Below are 24,134 nucleotides of genomic sequence, written 5' to 3' on the forward strand. Positions count from 1 at the left end.
AAATAATTATAATTTCATAAATTATTTCAAATGAAATAAATAGCAATAAAAAAATTAACGACCAAATCTGATAGATAACAAATTTCAATTAAAAAAATAAGAGAAAAGTAAATAACAATAAAAAAATAAGCACCAAAGTTGATATAAAAATCAAATTAAATCAAATTATAAAAGATAAAATTGAAAAATAATATTCAAAATAAAATATATAGCGATAAAAAATTTAAGGATCAAATTTGATATAATCAATAAATAGTAATATTTCTAAATTTTTCATAATTTAAAAGTGTTTTCCTCCTAAAATAAAATAAAATATTTTTTTGAAAACCAAGTCAAATTTTGCTTTGACTGAAAAATATTTTTTATTAATCAATTTTTTTAATAAAAATAAACATAAAAAGATTAAAAAATTATTTTTTATAAAACAAAAGGCTGTAATTAAAAGCTATTTTCAAATATCACACCTATCAGGTGAAATGAAAAAAAAAAACCTCACTGCCAACAAGTAAAAAGTAATCCAAAATAGATTAAAAATTATTTTGAAAAGAAATCCACAAGCATTAAATGGAATAAACAACATCAGTTTAAAAACATTTGAAAACTTCAATCATAGTGAATGGAGAAATAATTAGTATCGGATTAAATATCATTTGAAAAGAAATCTGCATGCATTGAGTGGAATTAAAAATTCCAGATACAATTAATGGATAAATAATCTACATAAAATTAAAAATCATACTTCTTTATAAATTCATGTTTATCAAGAATGAGGGCATTTTGGTCAAATGATGTGATTTATCCTTATGAACCAAGACTATAAGTAATCATCCCCCCGCACCCAACGTCTATGAAGAGACGTTACAAGAAGTATAGAAGACAATACAAAACTTGGTTAGTTCTTTGATAAGTCAGAGTAGTTCAATAAAAAACCAAAAAATATAAGAAAAACCTCACAAACACAATAATAATTGTTGAAATTAAAGTTTGTCCCCTAAAAAAATCTAAATACTAGCTAAATAATCTTATTTATAATAGGTAAAAATATCCTAAACAATGGTGAAAAAATAATAAAATAGACTCCCCCCTGCTAATGAGAAGTATAAAAGATACTACAAAGCTTGGTTAATTCTTTGATAAGTCAGAATAACTCAATAAAAAACGAAAAAGTATGAGAAAAACCTCACAAACACAATAATAATGGTTGAAATTAAAGGTTATCCCCTAAAAAAATCTAAATACAAGCTAAATAATCTTATTTATAATAGGTAAAAATATCCTAAACAATAATGTAAAAATAATAAAATAGTTCCAAATAAAATTTAAAAAAAAATTATAAATCAACTAGAAAACTAATATAATTCATGCACAGCAGTTTTTGGACCTTATCACAAGGCTTTCCCGATAGCATGATCAACAATTGAATAAAAAAATATGTTCGTTAGAGTAAAATTATGCATTAGAAAAAATAAGTTTCAAAATTAATTAGCCTATAAAGTAGATGGAACAAAAGCCCTTCTTATGCATGAATTAAATTAACTAAGGTCTGATATTTTACATGTTGATGTTGCCTCCTTGAAACCCACATTGTTCCAAATATTATAAATAAGCTCATTTAAGCTTCTTTGTCGTTAATCGTGTAATTGGTCCAGTTGAAACTTGTAATAGATCTTTTTGGTGTAGTCTTGATTGTATCATCCCTCTCTCCTAAAAATGATTCATTCATGAATTGTCATCTGCATCAAACAAAGAGAGATTATAAATATTGAAAGTAGTACTAGCATCATACTCACATGATAGTTTTATTTTAGAGGCAGTATCATTAATTCTTTCAAGGATGGAATGGTCCATCTCCTTTCGGCATCAACTTAGATATTTTTTGTTAAGAAAATCTCTCTTTTTTGTATATGCACCCAAATTCAATTACCTGATTAAAAAATAACTCTCTTTCACCTTTTATTAGTTTTAGATTCGTATTCATCATTTTTCTTTACATTAGTTACCTCACATTCTCATGGAGAGCCTTTATTATATGTGTTTTTCTATTGCTAGCGAGACTAATTCTTTCATCAATAGATAAAGGAAATAAATTCAAAGGAGTAAAAGGATTAAAGCCATAAATAATTTTAAAAGTAGAATAATCAATAGTGGAATGCACACTTTAAAAAATAAAAGGCAATCTTTTTAATTTTTCATTTTTTTTTAACAATAGCTCTTAACAATATAGTCCAAACTCTATTAACTACTTCAGTTTAGTCATTTGTTTATGGATGACAAATAATAAAAAATAATATAATCAATAGTGGAATGCACACTTTAAAAAATAGAAGGCAATCTTTTTAATTTTTCATTTTTTTTTAACAATAGCTCTTAACAATATAGTCCAAACTCTATTAACTACTTCAGTTTAGTTATTTGTTTATGGATGACAAATAATAAAAAATAAAAATTTTGTTTTTGATCTCCCCTACAAAACCTTCCAAAAGAAGCCAAGAAAGTTAACATCATTGTCAAACACAATGCTCCTAGGTACCCTATAGAATCGAACTATCTTCCTAAAAAATAAATCAATTATGTTAGTTGCATCATCGATTTTATGATAAAATATGAAATGTATCATCTTAGAAAACTTATCCACAACTACAAAAATAGAATCACTACCCCTTTTTTACTAGGCAAACCTAACATAAAAATCCATAAATATATCAACCCAAGGTTCTTTAGACACTAGTAAAAGAGTATATAAACCATGAGGCAAAACTTTAGATTTAGCTTATTTACATGCTATGCATATAACAGAAATTATTTGCACATCTCTTTTCATTTTAGGCCAATAAAAATGTTCAAGCAAAATATCAAAAGTCTTACCCAAAATCAAGACTTATCTTTAAAAAACCCTAGGAATCAAGATTTTCTTTTTTCCAGATTTAAAGCAAAAATAGCTAAATTCTATGTTTCTTAAATTAAGATTTATGGCAAACCCTAAAAATTTATTTTCTTGTAATTTTTATGTGTTTTTTTATAAGACTTTATTTAATTAAGATCGCAAATAATTTTTTTTTTACTTAATGTCATAACTAGTTTTTTAGAGAAGATAAAGAACTCAACAACAATGGAGTATGTAAAAACTTGAAGATAAAAAAGGATATAATATGATTTAAAACCTTGCTCTGATACCAACCTATGCGAAACTCGTGGATATAAAGATTCGAAAACCCATAGTCAAATTGACTCTTCCCCAAAAAGCTAAGATCATGTTTGAAATTGAACTTGACACAACGATGATCTGTACTAAGACACCAAGATTGTAAGTAACCAGGCCTTCACCCAATGCCTATAAGAGACACGAATGAGAAGTATATAAGACTTTATGAAGCTTGGCTAATTCTTCGATAATTTAGAGTAGTGAAGAACCTAAAGGTATAAGTAAAACCTCACACACACAATAATAATTACTGAAATCAAAATTTGTCCCTAAAAGAATCTAAATACAAGCTAAATAGTCTTATTTATAGCATGTAAAAGTCTTAAACAATGCTAAAAAAAATAATAAAATAGTTCTAAATAAAATAGAAAAAGAATCCTAAAACAAAACTTACACAATTCTCGTAAATAATTTTTTAACCTTATCACAAGACTTTCTCGAAGTCCAATTACCCTAGAATTTTAACTCAATATAGAACAATAAGAAATTTGGAAACTTCTAGTAAAATTTTAACCCGACTTAATGGTCGAATAAAAATTATGCATGTTATAGTAAGACTGTGCATTAGAAAAAAATAAATCTCTAACTATCGAAATCATTAGCCCATAAAATAGATGGATCATGTCTCTCATATGCATGAATTAAATTGACTAACTTCTGATTGTAACTTGTTGATGTTATCTTTTTGAAATTCACATTGATCTAAATATTATAAATAAGCTCATTAAATATATTTATAAACTTTTTTGCTATTAATATTATAATTAGCCTAATTAGAACTTATAATAGATTCAGTGTAATTTTATGGTATCATATTTTAGAGTGTGTGTGTATATATATAATCGATTATAAGATGATGTGAGAGACAAGTTTCTTCAGTATTACACGATAAAGGGCAAGTAACTTATGGAGAATGCAATGCAATTTTGTTTTAATTCATGTTATTTCAAAGAATAAAATTGCAAGGACACATATGACCGCTTCCAACAAAACCATGTCTAGCTAGACAAATGAAAACGGGAAGAAATCTGCAAATTAATTCCAATGCATCTCATCCTTTTGTAGTTTTTTAAATCAAAATATTATGTTTATGGTTAATAAAAACGAGAATGCTATCAAAAGGAAAACAAAAGGGGGGGATTGAATTCTTGTTGTTATATTTTACCTGTAAAAGAATTTCAGTTTTTAGGTAATTGTATCAAATCAAGTCTATTATTTTATTTTATTTTATTTAAATGATGTCATTTTTTATTTGTTTTAATTTTTATATTAATTTGATTGAATTTAGATTAGATTAATTAAGCGAACTAAAATATTAAAAAACTAATTAGAATAATTTAGTTTTATTTTATCGAATTCTAGTTTAATTTAACCAAAAATTCAACTAAAGTTAAACACTAAATCCCAGATTTTTTTGTACTAACGTACATAATCTGGTGGTCGGGTTTAACATTTTGATTGAAATTGGACTATTGGAGATCTTTGGGACCTTTAAAAAAAATAAAAATAAAAATACTACTCCTAAACGTTACGTTTTGTAGAACCCTAATTTCGAATTTCATCTGCTATAAATACACAACACTCTCTCCTCAGCCACCAAATCGCTATCTCCGAACACAAAAATATCTTCTCTGATCTCCTTTACCTTGTCAAGTTTTCCTAAAAGTTTTGTTCAATTTCAATAACTAAAGCATCTTTAACTTTGATTCTCTGTGATTTAACTTACGCTATATCACATAGAATAATAAATGATGCAAAATCAACCTGGTACTCATTGGACAAGCAGATTTCAAGTTTTTCAGAATTCTAGCTTTTTCTCGTGAGTCCCATATTTTATTTTCACATTTATATGCTCCCTTTTGTTTAATTTGATTTCTTTCCGTTTTCATTGTTTATTTCTGAAAGATTGAGACTTTAGGGGTTTTGGGGTTTGAAAATCTATTTTTGATCAAATTCCCAAACACCCTTTTGTTTAATCTGATTGAATCAATTTTATAGTTTAATTTGTGGACGATTGCTCAATGATGATTCATTTTGCTTTAACCACACTGAAAGACAGACTTGAGAGATTTTGGGTGTTTAAAAAATCTTCCTTTTCTTTAATTCAAAGAAGGCCACTGTTTGTTTTGTTTGATGGCTGCTTGATGATTCTCTTTTCTATGAGAGTGGAGGTTGTTTTATAATCTCTCTTTTTATAGAGGAAAGAAGAGGGCTTTTGTCAAGCATTACAAACAAGTTTTTCTTTGGCTTAAACAAAATGAGTATTGTCCCTTCTCTTGAGTCTTCATGTGGACAACTTTGGCCTTTATCTGAGAGCGATCGGTTCTTTTAATAGTTTTTGGTTCTTAAGTTCGATGGATTCATAAACAGTGTTTTTGGTTTTTGAAAAATTGATGCATATTGAAGCGTGCCTCTTGAAATTTTTCTTCATGCAATTTATGAGCAAGGTTCATGCTCCTATGAGCAAGTTTCATCTTCTAAGTTCTTATGAGCAAGTCTCTGAAAAGTCATATTCAAGTTTAGGTTTTGCATTAAAAAGCATCAGATTAAGCAACCAGTTTTATTTACATTTGCAGAAAGTTTTTATTCTTTTTGAATGAGATCAGTTTGCTTTTTAAAAGAAAAATTGAAGACATCAATTTGCTTGAATAATTTCAATAATGTAGAGTTCTTCATATAAATGAAATCAAATGCTCAATTCGTTGCCCAAAATGTTTTTCTCTGTTCCAAACTTTTACCCCTGCTTTTGTGGAAGTTAGATCGACAGTGATCATAAATTGATGTGCCTTTGTGATGCATACAGGAGATGTTTTTCATTTCTGATGCCTGTAACTGGGTTTTGAAGGCTAAAATAAGCTGTATTTTATACTGACCATTCAACTGATTTGATTATTTAGCTACTTCATAATAAGTTCATTGTTTGACAATGGAAAACTTTCGAAAGTATTTATTAGCTACATGTATATCTAATAGGTCTCTCCATCAAAAACCTAATGTAGATGCATAAGCCCCTTTACCTTTACAGTGTTTCAGCTCTATGTTGTTGTTGAGTCATCAATCAATGAGAAGGCTTTGGTGCTGTAGATGGAGGACCTGAGAACAGGGTGGAAAAGAACTTTTCTGCCAGTATTTCATTTGCTTTATCAGAAGGATGGAATGCATCCCAGAACACATAATCTGTGCGGTTGCTGCATAGTTTTGAGTTTGGCAAGCATAAACCTCCTATGTTGGTATCCACGTTGCAGCATGAAGTGTTGGAGATCTTGAAGCCTGAAAAAAAAAGAAATGTTTAAGAAAAGAGCTTGTTTAAGCATCTGTAGGATTATTGATTTAAAGATGGTTGAACTTGCCATAAGCAGTAGGATTATCAATTAAGTCCAAAACATCTCCATATGTATCTGCAAATGTGAATTTAGCATTTGGGAATCGGTGGTTTAAAGTGGCGATCAGCTTCTTAACTCCGGAGTTGAATTCCAACACCCATTCATTTACTCTCTTTAAGCACAGCCCTGTCTTTGATTTCACCCTCTGAGATGGAATGCAACCAAGTGGACCAAGGCCATGGAAGGCCATCTTTCTGGCACCCAGTTGGTATAGCCTCTGGCAGAAGCAAGTTCCATGATATATGGTTTATTGTCAGAAAATTGTTTATAAAACACCAAAAATGCAACAGACGTACGAAAAGAGAACGCAAGAAAGTGCTTTTTTACCGTAAGCTGTTTGTCCAAGGTAGAAATAAGGAGTTCTCCAAACTCTTCAGGTGTGTACTGTTGACTGTCTGCTAAAAATGGCTGCAAATAATTGTTAACATAGTCATTGCTGCCTGCAAAGTACCCAAAAGATAATGGTTAATCCTTGGCACATCTGAAGTGGCAGAATTACAGATGCATTTACTTGTCAAAACAAGCCTACCAATTCCAATGAAGTACATGGCCTCATTGCAAAGCTTGTTGGCAGCATCTTCACCTATTTTAGTCGTGATTGATTCCTTGGTCTTTTTAAAGCAGTCTATTTGATCATCAAAGGATAATCTCTGAATCTGCAATACAGAAATTAACATGGACAAAGGAAAAGAAAGATGAATATCAAGTAAATATAATGCAATTGGAGTAAGCTCTGGCAAGAAATTCACAGAAAAATAGATTCTTCTGCAAAGAAAAAAACATACAAAATATAAGCCCGTGTCATTAAGAATTCCTGCTCCACCAGATGCATAGTTGACCCCCGTAAGTAATGCATCATCATTCTTTGACAATGAAAGGTAAGGTGGTGGTGGTGGAATCCCAAGTTTTGCAGCTTCAAATCCCACAAAAATTAGAAAGAAAAAAACAGTCAGTCCAATGAGCATGGATGCTTATAGCTACAACTTCCACATTTGATTTGTAAGATAACTAGTAGCAGTATTACAGATTATATCACCAATAGTCCTCCCATTTGTGAACCTTCCGGTTGCCTTTCTACCGGAATAATCGATTCCATACCACGGATAATCAGACCTTGCAAGAGAATATTGAAGATAATTGTTGTTTCCAACTTCGGTCAACGAGTCACCAAAAATATATGTGACGAGTGAAGCAGCCGAAACCAATGTTATTGCCTTCGCTGCAAGAATGAATGCAGCCAAAGCCAGCCCTTGTATTGCCATTGTCTGCCAATCTCCACTTGCTTGTGCTTGCCCCAGGAGAGGAGAATCGATGGCTTGGATTTATACCAGGTTTAGCGCCATATTTATGGCGTTTTTAGTCATGCCTAGTTACTCAAGTTTGCAAATATTAGGTGATTAATTTCATAACCATATGAGATACTCAGTGGGTAGAAGATCTCTAATTAGCAAGTTTACAAGTTTTGGGTGGTTGGTGGCCTCTTCTGGCAGTTGGCCTACTCATCTTACTGAGTATACTTAGTTTTGTTAGGTTTTTGCCTTTGGTAACAATGACATTGTTCACTGATTCACTCGACTAAACACTTCAAGAAACATCATAGACATGATTCCCTTTTTCATGCAAATATACAGTACACTGAACCGGGATGTCAAGCAGAATTGGTCTTAGCAGTAGCTGAACAAATTACAACAAATACTAAAAGAGCTCATTGTGCTATGTTAACTCTTTTAATGTTCAACTAGATATATAGATTACTGTAAATTAAAGTAATGTAATGATGAAATTGTCTTTACCAAAAAAACTTGTGAAGTAAGATTATATTTTCTGTGAGATATATTTGACATTGAAAGAATGATTGAGGACAAAATGATATGTGTGAATTTTTTGGGCTATAGTATAGATACTGATTTGCCATTTCAGAGCATAAAATTTTAACCTTTGGGTTGAGAGCTTCTTTTGTCTTTTTTTAAAAATAAAAATAAATAGTGGATATACAACCATGCCCCTGGGGGAATATGCATGTGTTGAGGGGCTTCTCCATCCTTTTCTTTTATTGAAATAGTTTAAATATCATGCCAGATTCAGGCGCTTAGGTCTGACATGGTTGCTAGGCTCATAAATCTGGCATGGTTGCTAAACCCATGCGTGCCACTTTGGTTTGACAATCTTTCACTAAGGGCAATCAAATAAAGCTTTAGAATTGCCATAAAAATAACACGGAGTTGGTCGATACTTTGGAACTCCACCAAGGTATTTATTGTATTGCTGAATAAGAAAGTAAAAACAAAATCCGTAAACGATAAATGGAAGATAATAAAGAGACTTTTGAGTATAGATCGAAGATAAAAGCCAAGTCCCAGACCCGCGCGCTTAAGTCTGACCTGGTTGCTAGACCCACGCGCTTTAGGTCTGGAAACCTTGAGGTTAAGGGCTTCTTTTGTCTTTTCAAAAAAAAAAAAAAACAATGAAGATCCAATCATGCCCCCGAACAAATTGCAACAAATACTAAAAAAGCTCTCTGTGTGTTATTGTTCATCTTTTTACTGTTCATCTAGATATAGATTATTGTGGATTGGAGCAATGTAATAACAAAATTATCCTTACCAAAAAAACTTGTTAAGCATGCAGTTGGGGGTAGGATTGTCTTTTCCATGGCATACATTTGTCATTGAAAGAATGATTTTGGACAAAATGGTTCGTTTAGGTTTTTTATGCTACAATATAGATACTGATTTACCTTCAGAGCATAAATTTTTAACCTTTGGGTTAGGGGCTTCTTTCATCTCCTTTTTTTAAAAAAAAAACGATGGAGATACAACCATGCCCCTAAGGGGAGGAAAAATATGCATGTGTTAAGGGGTTTCTCTGTCTTTTCTTTTATTGAAATAATTCAAATACTATGTCAGACCTAGGCACTTGGGTTTAACAACCATGCCAGACCCAGGTGTGCCACTTTGGCTTGGTGGTCTTTCACCAAGGGCAATCAAATAAAGCTTTATAATTGCCACAAACATAATACGGAGTTGGTCGATACTTTAGGACTCCGCCAAGGTATTTATTGTATTGCTGAATAAGAAAGTAAAAACAAAATCCATAACGATAAATGAAAGATAATAAAGAGACTTTTGAGTATAAATCGAAGACAAAAGCCAAGTCTCAGACCCAGGCGCTTGGGTCTGACATGGTTGCCTGACGTAAGCACTTGGGTCTGCCCTGGTTTGCAAACCCATGCACCCTAGGTCTAGAAACCTTTGGGTTGGGGGCTTTTTTTGTCCTTTCAAAAAAATAAACAGTGAAGATACAACTATGCCCCTGAAGGGAGGAAAATATGCATGTGTTGAGGGGCTTCTCTGTCTTTTTTTTATTGAAACAGTTTAAATACGAAATTATCCTTGGGTTTCAATAAAAACAAGGCTATATGCAGGGGTGTTTTCATCATTTCCTTATGGTTTTATTGTAAATATCATGTGGGGTTACATGTAATTGGATATTTGTATGTATATAAATTACCTCAGACGCTTGGGTCTGGCATGGTTGCGAGACCCAAGCGCCTTGGGTCTGGCGTTGTCGCCAGACCCAAGTCATTTGAGTCTGACAACCATGCCAGCAAGTAACTTGGGTCTAAATGTTTGTCAAACCCAAGTAATTTAGGTCAAATATAAGGTTGCATACAAGGGTGTTTTTGTTGTTTTCTTATGATTTTATTGTAAATATCATGTAGGGTTAAGGATAGTTGAGTATTTATATGTATATAAATTATCACAGACGCTTGAGTCTTGCGTGGTTGCCATACCCAAGTCACTTGGGTCTCGCATGTTTGCCAGACCCAAAACGCCTGGACCTTACGAGCTGCCAAGTCTAACTTGAATATTAAAACGTTCACAAATCTAACTTCCAACTGCCATTACAATAACCATTTATATTGTTTACGAATCGGCTCATAGCAACACGTGAGCCATCTATCTACTCTTTACAAAATAACATCTATAAGTTGAAAGTATTTCTCTAATGAACCATTAATAATCACTTGGACCATTAATAAAAAAACATTTCAAAATTGTGAATTTCATTTTTCTTCTGTCAAACATCATTTTGAGTTAAAATTAACTAAAAAATATAAAGTTCAGGAGTTAATAATAACTAGAGAACTTGAGATAGGTACAAGGGCAAATCAAGTTTCTACTTTGCATCGACCTGGAACAACTTGTTGGGGTTCTCATTTTAGTTCAATAAGAAGTTTAATTGAGTTATTTGGAATAACAAGAATATTGCTTTCAAAGATCTATGAAAATCGACCTAACTCTCAATTTTATGATGATGCTTTCAAATATTATCTTTCTATGATATCTTTTGACTTTGTCCTTATCTTACCTTTGATGAACAAAGTTATGGGAGTTACTAATTTTTTTTCCAAACGCTTCAAAGATTAGATTAAGATATTATAAATGCCTTAAATTTTGTTTCACATGCAAAATTTCAACTTCAAAGTTTGAGGGATGGAGGTTAGGATGATTTATTTGAAAGTTTGGTATCTTTTTGTGAACAATATAACATTAGGATTCCTAATATTGGTGTTCCTTATACGGTTGGTATATGTCATTCTTGTCAACAAAGAAATTCTATTTTAGTTAAACATCATTATCTATATGATATATGTAATACTATAATAGACTTTCAATTGATGGAGTTAAATCAAAGATTTCTAAAAAATACAGTAGAGTTGCTTTATCTTAGCTCAACATTGGATCCTTTATAATTTATAATTTATCTTAGCTCAACATTTGAAATTTATAATTTCCTTCTTATTAGCATAGTTTTGAAACCCGGCCCGGCCGACCCGGGGCTGGAACCGGGCCGGGTTGAAGAAAAAACAGGGGAAGGAAAAACCCGGTGTGACCCGGCAGGTTGACCCAGCAAGACTCGGTCAATACCCGGTTGCAAACCCGTTAACTTTTGTTTTTTTTGTAGTTTTTTTTACTAAAAGAACGTCGTTTTGATTAAAAAAAGAACTGACCCGGCCGACCCGGTCAAGACCCGGTGACCAGGTCAAAACCCGAAACTCGGGCCTTGGACCGGGCCGGGTCTTAAAACTATGCTTATTAGTCCTCGAACCTTCAATTTGTGTTGTTCTGATCCAATTTTCAAATTATTTTTCATTTATTTTTTTATTAATATTTTTTTTAGAAATTTAAAAATTAAGTTATGACAGTTGCCCCTCTTTATAATATTTATAATGTAAAGCCATTGAAAAATCTTATTTTCTTTTAGCTTTGCATAGTAAATTTATAAAGAAAAATAGTCATGGAAAAGAACTTTTATTTCTTTCAAAAATTCTGAAAACTTTGAAAATAGCAAACTGACAAATGACCTTCCTTAAGAGAGGGTGAAATCTAAAAAAATTAAACATTTGAAAAGCAACCTATCTTATCAATGAAAAATCCATAAATTTCTAGAAATGATATAATTGTTCCAGACAACCTACCAGTTAGTGAAAAACTTGAAAGTTTTTTGAAAGTGGTCTAATTGTTTTAGACGACCTGCCTGTTGGAGAAAAATACAAAGATTTTCCGGAAGTGATCTAATTATCCCAATCAACTTGCCCATTTATAAAAAGTATATATATATTTTTAAATAATCTAATTATTCTAAGCAACTTGCCCCGTTAATCAAGGAAATCTAAGATTTGGAGTCTATTTCAGCTAGGTTTTAATTTGAATGAAAAGGATATTTTACAAGCCAAATCTAATTGACTCGGTGACTTGACCTACAAACTTGTCGATCTATCAAAACTCACATGCAATTTTTTTTTTTTTTTTTTTTTGCTTTCTTTAAAAATACAGTGTCATCCCAACATTTCTTTTTATATTAAAAAAACTAGATCTGACACACGTGGGAGGTTAGAGAAGTGATAATATTTTAACTCGGAAATGGAGTAGAATCTTTCCTTCGCAACGCGTATGAATCATCAAGGAAGAAATGATTCGACAAAAGCGATTTTCTGGGCCAGCAAGGTTGCCTTGAGAAAAATGAAGAGTTCCTACTCGCGAAAGACACGTCGTTGACGCGCCTCGACAAAATCCAACTCACAAGAACACGCACAAGAAAACTGACTCGTTGGAACAGAGAATCTTGTCCGGAATATCTCACTCCCATGTTTTGTGTCCGATTTTTGTTGGCATTTCAACTTTTTTTTTTTTAATATTAGAAATTCCATGAAAATCAATGAGAATCCTATAAATATTTTGCTATCTTTTTTTTATTTAACGATAAAGATATTTTATACACGCATGACTTAAATTAAATTTCTCTTTTAATGATTTTTAAGGATACACTCTTTATATTTGACCTCATATATTCAAAGGAATTTAATAAAAATCTTATAATATTGATCTCAAAATTTAAATATAAAAAAACCCCTTGACAATTCGTTGAAAATATCTAGCTAATAAATTATATGAACAAGAATACTTAAAATAAAATTGTTTTCACTCAATGAAATGAGGAGTTGGAACCTTACGTGTCCCATCTTAAGCTAATCTTTTATTAGTTAAAATAACCACACATTAATTAAAATTAAAGATTTTAAATTGACAAATACACTTTTAGCTATTGATTGTGTGTTTTTGGTATCAAACAAGAGGCCGATGACACATTTAATTAATTTCTAGTATGTTCACGTTTTAAATAAGAAATGCTAAAAGTTAGCATCTTGAATTTATTGTGTGATTACATTAATATTATATGTTTGTAATAGTGGTAGTGATTATTTTTAAATATTAAAATAATATTTTTTTATCTTTTAAAATTTATTTTTGATATTAGCACATCAAAACAATCTAAAATTATAAAATAATAATTTAAAATAAAAAATTTATTTAAAAAAAATCTAATTAAAACATCCCTTAATATCTAGTTTGATTTCTCCTTTCTTATAGCATTAATAACTAATCATTTAATGTGTAATTTTTATAAAAAAAGAATTTGAAAATCAAATGAAAAGGGATGCACAAGTCAAGGCACTAGCATGATTTAGTGAGGATAATTTGTGGTAAATTGTTAATTATAATTTCGTTTTTATCATAATGGAAGAGTTGAACCCAAATTTAATATACTTGAAGTACTCCAAGGATATATTGTCACCACAACTATCATACTTATTAAGAAAAAAAAGTCATAATTTATTAATGGTAGATGAGACTCTTAAAAAACAACTTTTATGCCGAAATAGATTTACGTGTTCATTTCTTTGTTTTTGTTTTTATATCTTTAAAAATATTTTTAAAAAATTTAAATTTTATTTATTTATTTAAAATTAATATGTTTTTAGTATTTTTAAATTATTTTAATATGTAGATATCAAAAATAATTTTTAAAAACTAAAAAAAAATATTATTTTAATATATTTTAACATAATTTTATTTTAAAAAAATAACTATAACCACACTATAATAAATTATTAATAAAAATCACATTGATTCTATATATAAATAAAAAAAAGCAAGTTAAAAATCCGGTAAACGATGAGAGAGTCACAGCTGGACAATGGCAAGGGGTGGCATCTGGCATCTGGCCATTTGCCTTTTGTATATCTGCATTTATTTATGCTTCTCTACCGTCACCTTCATCTTTCCCTCCTCCTCCCCCCGCATAAGCTTCCACCACCCTCTTCCTTTCAGCATGCCTCTCTCTCTCTCTCTCTCTCTCTCTCTCTCTAAACTGGTGAAGAGCTTATAGCTAACACTAAACTTGCCTTTTCATGTGAACTTGTATTATAACCTTCCTTCCAATGATTCCAAGCTTCAATCACCCTCACCTTCTCGCTCTCTCTTCTTCTCGAAAACTTTCCCTTCTCAAACACAATCTTTCCTCTCCATTCCTCCCTTTTCCTTCCTCTCTCTCCAAAATCTTCTCATAAAATCCAAGAAATTATATATATATATATAGACACACACACACACACTCCCTTTCTCAAGCTTTCTTCTTTCTCCTCAAAATCTCTCTCTCTTAATTCCAGCTATTGGCCTCTCAAAAAGCTCTCTCCTTTCTCATCAAAGCCTCTCTCTCTCTCTCTAATTTACCCCTCCAAGCTCACGCTTTTCTCTTGAAAGCTCCACTCTTTTCCAAATCTACAAAAAAACAAATCCCTCTCCAAACCCAAGATCAACCCAAAAAGATGTTTTTCTGTTGTGGAGTAGAATCTGTAGTTATACTAGGCTTCGGTCGCTGGGCTTGGAAGCGTTGCACATACATTGGTGCTAATGACAGTGCAAACTGGACCTTGGCAACCCCAGAAGAGTTTGAACCAATCCCTCGTATGTGTCGTTTAGTTCTTGCTGTCTACGAATCAGATCTTCACAACCCTCAATTCATTCCTCAACATGGCTACCGCTTAAACCCAGATAGGGTTATTAAGCGTGTAACTTATGAACAAACACAAGGGCGTGCCCCTCCTTATATAATTTACATAGATCATGATCATAAAGAGATTGTTTTGGCGATTCGGGGATTGAATTTATACAAAGAGAGTGATTATAAAACGTTGTTAGATAATAGGTTAGGAATGCAGATGTTTGATGGAGGTTTTGTGCATCATGGGTTGTTGAAGTCTGCTGTTTGGTTATTGAATGAAGAAGGGGAGACATTGAAGAGGTTGTGGGAGGAGAATGGGAAAGTGTATGATATGGTTTTTGCTGGACATTCTTTAGGGTCTGGCGTAGCGGCTTTGTTAACTGTTATTGTGGTTAATCATAGAGATAAGTTAGGAGGGATTCCTAGGGAGAAGATTAGGTGTTATGTTATGGCTCCAGCGAGGTGTATGTCACTTAATTTGGCCGTTAAGTATGCTGATGTTATTCACTCTATAATTTTGCAGGTGTGTTTTGTTTGATGATTTGTGTTTTTTGGATGTTTGTGTTTGTTGAATTAATTAGTTTTGTGATTTCATTTGATCTGTGATGCCAATGAAAGCTACTAGTTTTTGACAGTTTTGTGTGTTTTTTTCTGGTGCTGATTTGTCAAAAGTTTGATTTATGTTGAGTTTTTGCTGGCAAGATGTTTTGAGGCTGAGTGCGTGTCCCTGCAGTTAATATCGTTTTAAGAGGTGATGAATATTTCATTTTAACTATGGTGCTTTCGTAGTTTAAATGCCTGGGAACGCAGAAGCTATTGATCTGTGTTTCATGTTGTATGATGGGCGACTTTGGGGCATAATAACTGATGATTGGTGCAGGTAGTACTTTGTCTCCCAGGCAAATAAAATGAACAAATCATCATTCTCTGAGCATGTGCATGTCTTAATCAAACCATATTTATGTGAAAGTAGTTTAGATGCCAGTACTTGATGTTTGCTGTTATTTATTGAATCTGTGATATAATAGCGTATTAATTTACGTAGATCATTCTATTTTAGTGTTGAAGGCACGAACTTGATATAAACTTACTGTTTTTATCCAGGATGATTTCTTACCAAGAACAGCTACTCCATTGGAAGATATCTTTAAGTCAATCTTCTGGTTGGTATTTCTTAATTTTATATCATCATAGAGTCTATGGTGCCTTTCATTTTGTCATGCAAATCCCCACCCTAGTAACTTAGTGCATTGAGTTACTATTATCATCTCTTAAACCAGGTGTTGATCCTTTGGACAGCTTGCCCTGCTTGTTGTTTTTGGTTTGCTTGAGAGATACCTTCATTCCAGAAGGTAGAAAGCTTAGAGATCCAAGAAGACTTTATGCTCCTGGACGAATGTATCATATTGTAGAGAGAAAATTTTGCAGGTAACATGTTCAATTTATCAGTTTTGTTGACCAAATGCATTAGCCTACCATTGCCCTAACCATTATACAAACTTGCAAATCTGTGATTGCAAATAATCACATGCATTTTGATATAATGTATAGACCATAGTTAGTTTCTAACATCCTGTTATTGCTAATATAGTCCTTACCTTTAGAAATTATAAAAATCTTCTATTGTTGCTCAGCCCTTATTCTGTCTCTCTCTATAACACGGTCACACACAAACTGCCCATTAGGTGGTCTGCTTCTAGATATTCTTCCATCAACTTATAATCCACTCGTTCAGGGAGGTTGCCTGGTCAATTGATTATAACTTGATAAAAATGCAGTTTAATCATTCAGCTATCCATTTTTGTGAGCCACCTTTTGTTTATATAGTGTGCTTATCATCATTGGGTTAAAGTTGACTTTGAACTAACTATAATCTCCCTAATTTGGTGTTTGTTCATCATAAAGTTATTTCTCCCTAATTTGGTAGTATATGCTTACTGAAAACTATTGTGCATGTCCTTAAAACTATGTCCTCGTTCATGTTGTCACAGATGTGGGAGGTTTCCACCGGAGGTCAGAACTGCCATTCCTGTAGATGGAAGATTTGAACACATTGTCCTATCATGTAATGCCACATCTGATCATGGAATTATTTGGATAGAAAGGGAATCACAGAAAGCCTTGGAGGCAAGCTCTTGCTTTTGATAAAATGTTTATGTTCCATTTCATTTACAATAATTTGGAGCAGTAAATAGAAATAAATAGTTTTACTTTTTAGTATCATACTGCAAAAGCATTTCTACCTGCTATTTAGCCATTTAGTTAGAGTGCATGCTCGCTTTTTTCCGATCCAAAGAAGGTTATTTGGATAAAGCATTTCAACCATGTGGTGATGTATGTCTCTCCATCTTTCTCCATCACAGATACATACATGCCTGCCCACGGCTTATACAGACATCATCCTATTTTAACTGCAACTCTAATGCTTTTCTGCGACTTTGATTTTTTATACCCTTTTCTCCTTGGGGACAAACCTCCCCACAGTTCTCCCCATTAATTCAAGTCAGGGATATGCATCTTGCACCACAGGGCATTGGCATTTCTAATCTCTCTGTTTCCTCAGTCTTTAATTTAAATACTGAGATTTTGTAGTAGTTCTTACTATCAACTGCCTGAAGCCAGTCTGCAAGGAGCGTATCCAAGAATTCCTAAAATTGGCTCCCCTGTTATTGAAAACCGTGATTGTGTCTACAAGTAGCATGAGAGGGGATAAATTTTTGTTTTGCCCTTAAATTTCCAGGGCTCAACTTCTTTTTCTGTTGAATAGTTTACTGACTGTTAACAATATTAATTTTCCACAGAAAATGAAGGAAATCAGTTCTGAAACCATCACAACTCCTCCGGATGTACAAAAATTTGAAAGGATGCAGACAATTGAACAAGAACACAGGGATGCATTGGAAAGAGCTGTCAGTTTAAATATTCCTCATGCTGTGGCCACCCCTGATGCAGAGCCCTGCATGGATAATGATGCAGAACCCTGCATGGATAATGGAACAGTGCCTTCCCAGTCCGAGGGTGAACAAGCCTCGAAAACTAAATCTACTTCCAGTGGCGGAAAGACTAACTGGGATGAAGTGGTTAAAAAACTTTTCAAGAAGGGCGAGTCGGGACACCTTGTCTTAAACAAAGATGTAACTGCTCTAAATAACATTTCTGTTGTTCAACCTTCGTGAATACACTTAATCTTTCTTTCAATCTTTTAGTAAGAACTGAGAGTTTGTGTATCTTGTTGCCATAATGCCATTCAACCCCTGGTTTGTTGCACCTGTGCAAGAAAATGAGGAACAGAAGCAGAATTGCACCCGATCCTTTGTAGATACATTATCTTCTGATTCTTCATGTGTTTGTCTCGCCCGGAAGGGGCTTTCCATTAGATCTGGAAGGGGCTTTTCATTAGATCCGGCAGCTAAGTTCTGATTTGGTTCATGCTATTTGTCATTCACAGTATGCAAGATCTTGCACAGAGTTTAAAGATAAAGAACAGAAAAACCCTTGCAAATAGTAGATCAACCTGCTGCTTTAAATTTGTTCAAGGATCACCTCAGCTCATTAACTCTTCCTCCATAACGAATTTGTACGCGATAAACTTGTCGTTATCAATCAGTCGAATGTTTCATGCATCTAGCTTGAAGGCATTACACGACCAAGCAAGCAATAGGAGACTTGTTAATAACATAATCCTCTCTTGATGGGAAGCAAAAGCGTTAAAGAATTCAAGTTTTTCATAGACATCCCTCAATTCCTCGGAAGAATACTAGCCAACTGGAATGAGGGGAAATTGTTTAATAAACTGCACTTCTTGGCCATGAATGTTTAACCATCCTACGACGTTATTATGCTGTATAGCTCCGAGGAGAATGAGCCAGTCGTGTTCATAAAAGTTTCTCATCCACGGTAACTCTTGAGTGATTATATACATTCTTTGATTATTAAACAAGTTGTCTATCATTCGGGCAAGTTTTTCTTCGTGTAAGCACACGTTTCTCGTCCAACATAACAAGTGAACGGATTTTCGAGCATGGATCACTATTACTGTCTCCTGGCCCAAGCCGGTGCAAAAAAACAAACAATCCCGAATTAACCCAGCTAAAAACTGAATAAACTTATTTTAAAAAACGAAATTGTTTTTTACCGAGCCAGGTTTAATGCTTTTAAAAATTATTCTTTATCAAGATTAACCATGGCATGGCATGGCATGGATGCCCCTCCTTTTGTGTGACTAGCTTGTTCAATGTTCATCAAAATAAACAGAACAAAAGAAGCATGACTCCTCTCTTTTTTAAACATATGCAGGTATTGGTGGCCAGGCTAACGAGGATTCTTAACTTAAGTTGATATCTAAAACGAACCAGTGAGGCACACCAACTCCATCAAAGAGATCAAACTTGAAATTAAAAATTTAATTCCTTGCTTCGACTCTCAATCTTAATATATGAAAGCTTGAATGCTCAATACCATGTTAACAGTGTATACAGAAAAATATAAACAACAACGGTAAAATGAGGATGATTACGAGATGAAAAAAACAACCAACATTCTCATTTACAATAACGCTTCCAGATATAGTGTTAAAAGTCACGAAGCAGAAAGGGGAATAGCTACCATCACTGCAATTACCATAAGTTTGTGGATCTAAAAAACATAAACACCAGCTGATACTATGATGTCTAGTTGTGATCAGCTTTCAAATTTAAGTTTGCATGGCTTCAGCATGATAACTTTCCAATTCCTTATCCAGGTCATCTACTGACTTCTCAGCAGGTTGTTTCTTCCCACGGCCTCGGCCTCGACCCTGACCCTGAGCACGACCGCGACCACGGCCATTTCTCATACCATTCCTTGGACCCCCACCCCCACGACGGCTCTGACTGCACAGATTCAGCAACACATATATCACATTATTGTTCATAACAATATTAACACAAACAGAAATCCACACCAACAGGTCATAGAATATGCTGATGTTAAAAAAAATGTTAGCCATGGCAGGTAACATGAAACAAAATAGTTTTTCAAGCAACCTAAAACTGATACCCGTAAACTAATTGTCAAACAAGACTAAGGAATTGAATCAACATGCAAAGCAACCACCTCTACAGTCAGAAAAAGCTTACCCAGAACCATGATTATTCACAACACCACCTCTTCCACGACCTGGTCCAGGCCTGCATAATTTTCAAACTATAAATGGAAGTCTGCCGAAAATACAATTAACCTTCAGGCAAAAGCTTCAAATTAATGCTTTCCATCACACCTTCAAACATGAAAAGTGCCAATACATGAAAGATGCTCATCATGTTTTCCAGGATTCCAGCCAAACAACTGGTAGATGTACACATAAAAAGCTAATTTTTCATTGATAAGCTGAAGCTACCATTCCCTTCTCATTCAACAGCAAAATCAGCCACAATTAAATTGTTTAAGAAAACAGAAGCTTGCTACCCATTAAAATGTTGAAATGTTCTCCATCGAACTTCTGAAACTGGTATCTTGCAAAAACATTCAACAGGTGACCAGAAAAAGCCCTAACTTCCCATGGAATGGCAGATTCAGATAGAGCATGCAACAAATTTCAATCGACCTCAGGAATCACATCATGAAAAGAAAGACAAGAACAAAACCACATACATCATAACAACAGTTCTCTTCTTCTTTCCATTTGCTCCAGTAACATTCACTCGAGCTGAAATAGGCACCTCTGGATTGGCACCCACAATCTCAATCTTCATAGGCCTTCCATCTAAAAGTACATTGTTATACTTCTTAAGAGCAGAAAACGCATCACTTCTTCTGGTATACATAACTTCAGCTGAGCCCTGTCACCAAGCGATCAACGTTAGAAATTCCTATCCAGAGATATCACTTAGAAACCAAAACTGCAACAGACAATGACAAGATTAAGAATCATGGTTATGAATCCGACAGCAAGTCAAACTAACAGAACTGCCAACGACATTAAAACCCACTAAATAATCATGGTTATGAATTTGTGAGGCGGACAATGATTTCAAGGCACACACGTGATCCAGGCATCAATGTCTTGAGGCACCATATCCAATGGCCAGTATACATATGATTAAACAATCTAAGCATTTGCATTGATGAACATTTTTTATTACACAGCTATGGAAATACTTCTTGATCTTAATAACACTAGAGTGCATTTGGTGAGGAATAAAGCACGTCAATCATTACCCTAACAAAAAACATGTAGCTAACAATTGCCCCTACAAAATGCTAGTGGCATTTAACATCAATAAGTTTAGATATTAAGAAATAGAACTTACAGTAGAGCGACCATTTTTGTCATAGTGAACAGCAAATCGTTTCAAGTCTCCAATCTCTGCAAAGAGCTCCTGCAGTTCCCAGAAAACTTAGTTTAGAAATCCATTACAGCACACAAAGCATCTATGATGAAAACATACAGCTTAACTAGTACCCTTATGTCTTCATTGGTCACGCCATAATCCAAGTTTGAAACATATAACTTGGTTCCAACTTCTAATCCTGTTATCCCTGCAGCTCTAATGCTATCCTCAAGCAAATCATGCTGCCAGGGCAGACTCCTAATTCGGCGGGAAGGCTGGTGATATTAAATAGAACATGTCAGCTTATTTCCATAACAAGATCACCATCTTCAATATCAATCTCACTTGATGAAATTTTCAAAAGATAAAAAGAAACTGCAGTTTAGTAAAAAGCTCAAGCAACCATGTGGCCAAACTTCAGGAGGTTGAATTAATAGATGGAAGATGGGAGTGAGGAATTCGACCCACTGCGTGCAAAAACCAGTGCTTTGATATTGGTGAGAGCTCCAGTTCTGAAGTTAAGCGAAGGAACTCCTTTGCAAAAACACCATGAACTAGGAGAGATGGGATCTCGCACCGAACAAATTCCAAACATAGCAAGAGGATCCATTCCATCTAAACAAGTGATAACTATATAATATGGATTATATAGAGGTCTAATTGTTAACTGACATTATGTTACTGGTGTGAGCTCTGGTCCAAAATATTCACCTAATGAAGCCGAGTAAAATGCTAGGAAGTAGCACAATAACTGAATGTGAACCAGAATAACTTCTGCACAGACTTATGTCATCAGATCTGTGGCAAAATCCCCAGTATATAGCCCCACAACCCACAAGTACAACTAAATCCCCAAGATAATGTTATAAATGCTACGAGCTGTAATGCTTTAGTGGATGAGGCCAAAATGAGCTTCTCCATGAACAAATAAATATTAAGATCCACTGCATTTTGACTTCCTAGTTTCTAGAGCATAATGGAGATCCCTTGCATTTGGATTTCATAGTCCTAGAAGGTTCTGAATCTTATGCATAAACCATCCACAGTTTTGAGCTTGCCTTGGCAATTGAGTATTTTGGTGGCCGAGCATTCACTGAGAGAGGGCCTCTACGAACCGCCCCTGACATCCTTCCATTATTAAAGAACCTACCAGGTCCACGATCACGGCCACGACTGGCCCTGCCTCGTCCTCTACCTCTCTCTCTGTTTTTCTTTATAATGTCATCAAGAGACATGTCCACAGTTGTAGCCATTGAAATTGCAGCAACAGCACAAACTTTTTTTGAGCAAATGAGTAGCAAGTAAACCTGCAAAATGCAGATACAAGAAAAGAAAAAACAATGCAATGGTCAGTATCAAAACTTTGGCATAATAAAATAATACATGCATATTCATCGTTCACCAATAGCCCCTTAAAGAAAATCTTTTGGAGCAGTTACAGACAAAATAAACGAAGGACCACAACAAATTAACAGTAGAAATTGTTCATATTCCACCCTTGTTACATATATAAGCAAGCAATGGTGAGCCCGATCTTAGAAAATAAATATTCCCCCGATCTTCATCACCAACCAAAATATCACGCAGAGAAATAGAATCCACATATTTGATCACTCAAAAACTTTATAAACATAAACTCGCAAAAAAAAAGCCCAATAATTTAACAAAATGCTGGGTCAACAATATAAAAGAAACAGATCATAATTAGCATGCCAAGCTCCTCTTTCTTACCCACAAAAGAGCCAGAGTACACTGCTTCTAAACTTTTTGACAAAAAAGCAACAAAAACTACTTCAAACTGTTGTCGAATATATATTTTAAAAGTTCAAACACTCGGATTAGCACATTAACCATTCAAAAACTAACAAAAAGCCCCGAATTTCGGTTCTCCTTTTTCCACTCCAACCGTTTCATCAATATACAAAGACGTCTTGATAAATATCAAGAATAGTTAGATTCGGATCATGCACGAAGCAAAACAAAAAAAAGGAAAAAACGCTAATTGCTGCAGTTACGAATCTAAATTTTTTCTTAAGAGAACCATACTTTCAAATCTCTAAACAAACAAACAAATAGGACCAAAATAGCCACACATCAACGAAACCCTAATTCCTGCCTGTAAAAAACTGAAATAAACAGAGCTCAAAACCAAAAAAAAAAAACTTTCAGATCCGTAAATATAGTCAATAACTTAGTCAACAAACACAAATCAAAAACCCTAGAAAATTCGAAACCCTAAAAACACAACACAGCACAGGAGAGGGAGAATACCTGGAGAGAATCAAAGATCGGAAAGAAATGTGAAGAGAGATAGAGAGAGGAGGGAGTGAGGGATGGGGATTTAGGGCTTTGAGGGGGGGATTTTATTGGGGTCTGATAAATTCTAGGGCTTTTTGTGGATTTTCTTTTTTCTTTTTTGTTTCGAGGAAGGCGGTGTGTTTGAAAAAAAAAGGAAAGGGAAAGTAAAAGGGGAAATTGAAGTTGCAAGTTTACGAGTTTATACCATGGGCGTGGATTTGTTTTAGGGTTTGTGACTTCAAGGCCCATTATCTCAATATTTTAAAGAGGCCTATGGGCCTAAATCTGTGCCGGTTTAGTAGACTAGCACCAGCTTGAATACTTTAGTTTTTAAACGTCTCAATATAAAATCAATTCAAATTAAATCTGGCATGAGATAAAATCCGGTCACTAATCCGGGCTAATTTTTTTAAATAAAATAGTATTTTTTAACAATTTTTTTAAAGTTAATTTTTACTATAGATCAAATATCAATCTGAATTTTTAACTAAATTAACTAATTTTTATTTATTTTTATTTTTTTAACCTAAATTCGATCAATTAAATCTAGGTTAAAGTTCGACCATTTGTATCTATGGTCTCCGTTCTGGA

At 33.6% G+C, this 24,134-nt stretch overlaps 3 protein-coding genes across 5 annotated transcripts; 1 reads left to right on the forward strand and 2 right to left on the reverse strand.

The window, feature by feature from the left end:
* Nucleotides 1–6,063: 6,063 nt before the first annotated feature.
* LOC18097580 (GDSL esterase/lipase At5g37690) lies at nt 6,064–7,913 on the reverse strand. Its single transcript, XM_006384091.3, has 6 exons — nt 7,610–7,913; nt 7,371–7,498; nt 7,115–7,241; nt 6,913–7,025; nt 6,553–6,802; nt 6,064–6,472 (listed from the first exon to the last, which is right to left on the reverse strand). The coding sequence occupies exons 1-6, from the start codon at nt 7,845–7,847 to the stop codon at nt 6,261–6,263; spliced, it is 1,068 nt and encodes a 355-aa protein (XP_006384153.1). The 5' UTR covers nt 7,848–7,913; the 3' UTR covers nt 6,064–6,260.
* A 6,266-nt stretch (nt 7,914–14,179) lies between these two features.
* Nucleotides 14,180–18,333, forward strand: LOC18097581 (uncharacterized). The gene is made up of 5 exons (XM_006384092.3): nt 14,180–15,457; nt 16,039–16,097; nt 16,234–16,362; nt 16,926–17,061; nt 17,736–18,333. Exons 1-5 carry the CDS (start codon nt 14,759–14,761, stop codon nt 18,108–18,110), a joined length of 1,398 nt encoding a protein of 465 aa, XP_006384154.1. The 5' UTR covers nt 14,180–14,758; the 3' UTR covers nt 18,111–18,333.
* Nucleotides 18,334–19,328: 995 nt separating this feature from the next.
* LOC7493558 (THO complex subunit 4D) lies at nt 19,329–23,721 on the reverse strand. Of its 3 annotated transcripts, XM_024599989.2 has the most exons (8): nt 23,517–23,721; nt 22,304–22,552; nt 21,377–21,520; nt 21,225–21,293; nt 20,566–20,753; nt 20,192–20,259; nt 20,052–20,102; nt 19,728–19,805 (listed from the first exon to the last, which is right to left on the reverse strand). In XM_024599989.2, exons 2-7 carry the CDS (start codon nt 22,496–22,498, stop codon nt 20,068–20,070), a joined length of 699 nt encoding a protein of 232 aa, XP_024455757.1. In that variant the 5' UTR covers nt 22,499–22,552; nt 23,517–23,721; the 3' UTR covers nt 19,728–19,805; nt 20,052–20,067. The 3 variants fall into 3 exon arrangements, with proteins under 3 accessions (XP_024455755.1, XP_024455756.1, XP_024455757.1); XM_024599987.2 differs by lacking the exon at nt 20,192–20,259 and having other exon boundaries at nt 19,329–19,805; nt 23,517–23,719; XM_024599988.2 differs by lacking the exons at nt 20,192–20,259; nt 22,304–22,552; nt 23,517–23,721 and adding an exon at nt 21,714–22,297 and having other exon boundaries at nt 19,329–19,805.
* Nucleotides 23,722–24,134: the final 413 nt, after the last annotated feature.

Source organism: Populus trichocarpa, chromosome 4, assembly GCF_000002775.5.
Source record: "Populus trichocarpa isolate Nisqually-1 chromosome 4, P.trichocarpa_v4.1, whole genome shotgun sequence".
Taxonomy (NCBI): domain Eukaryota; kingdom Viridiplantae; phylum Streptophyta; class Magnoliopsida; order Malpighiales; family Salicaceae; genus Populus; species Populus trichocarpa.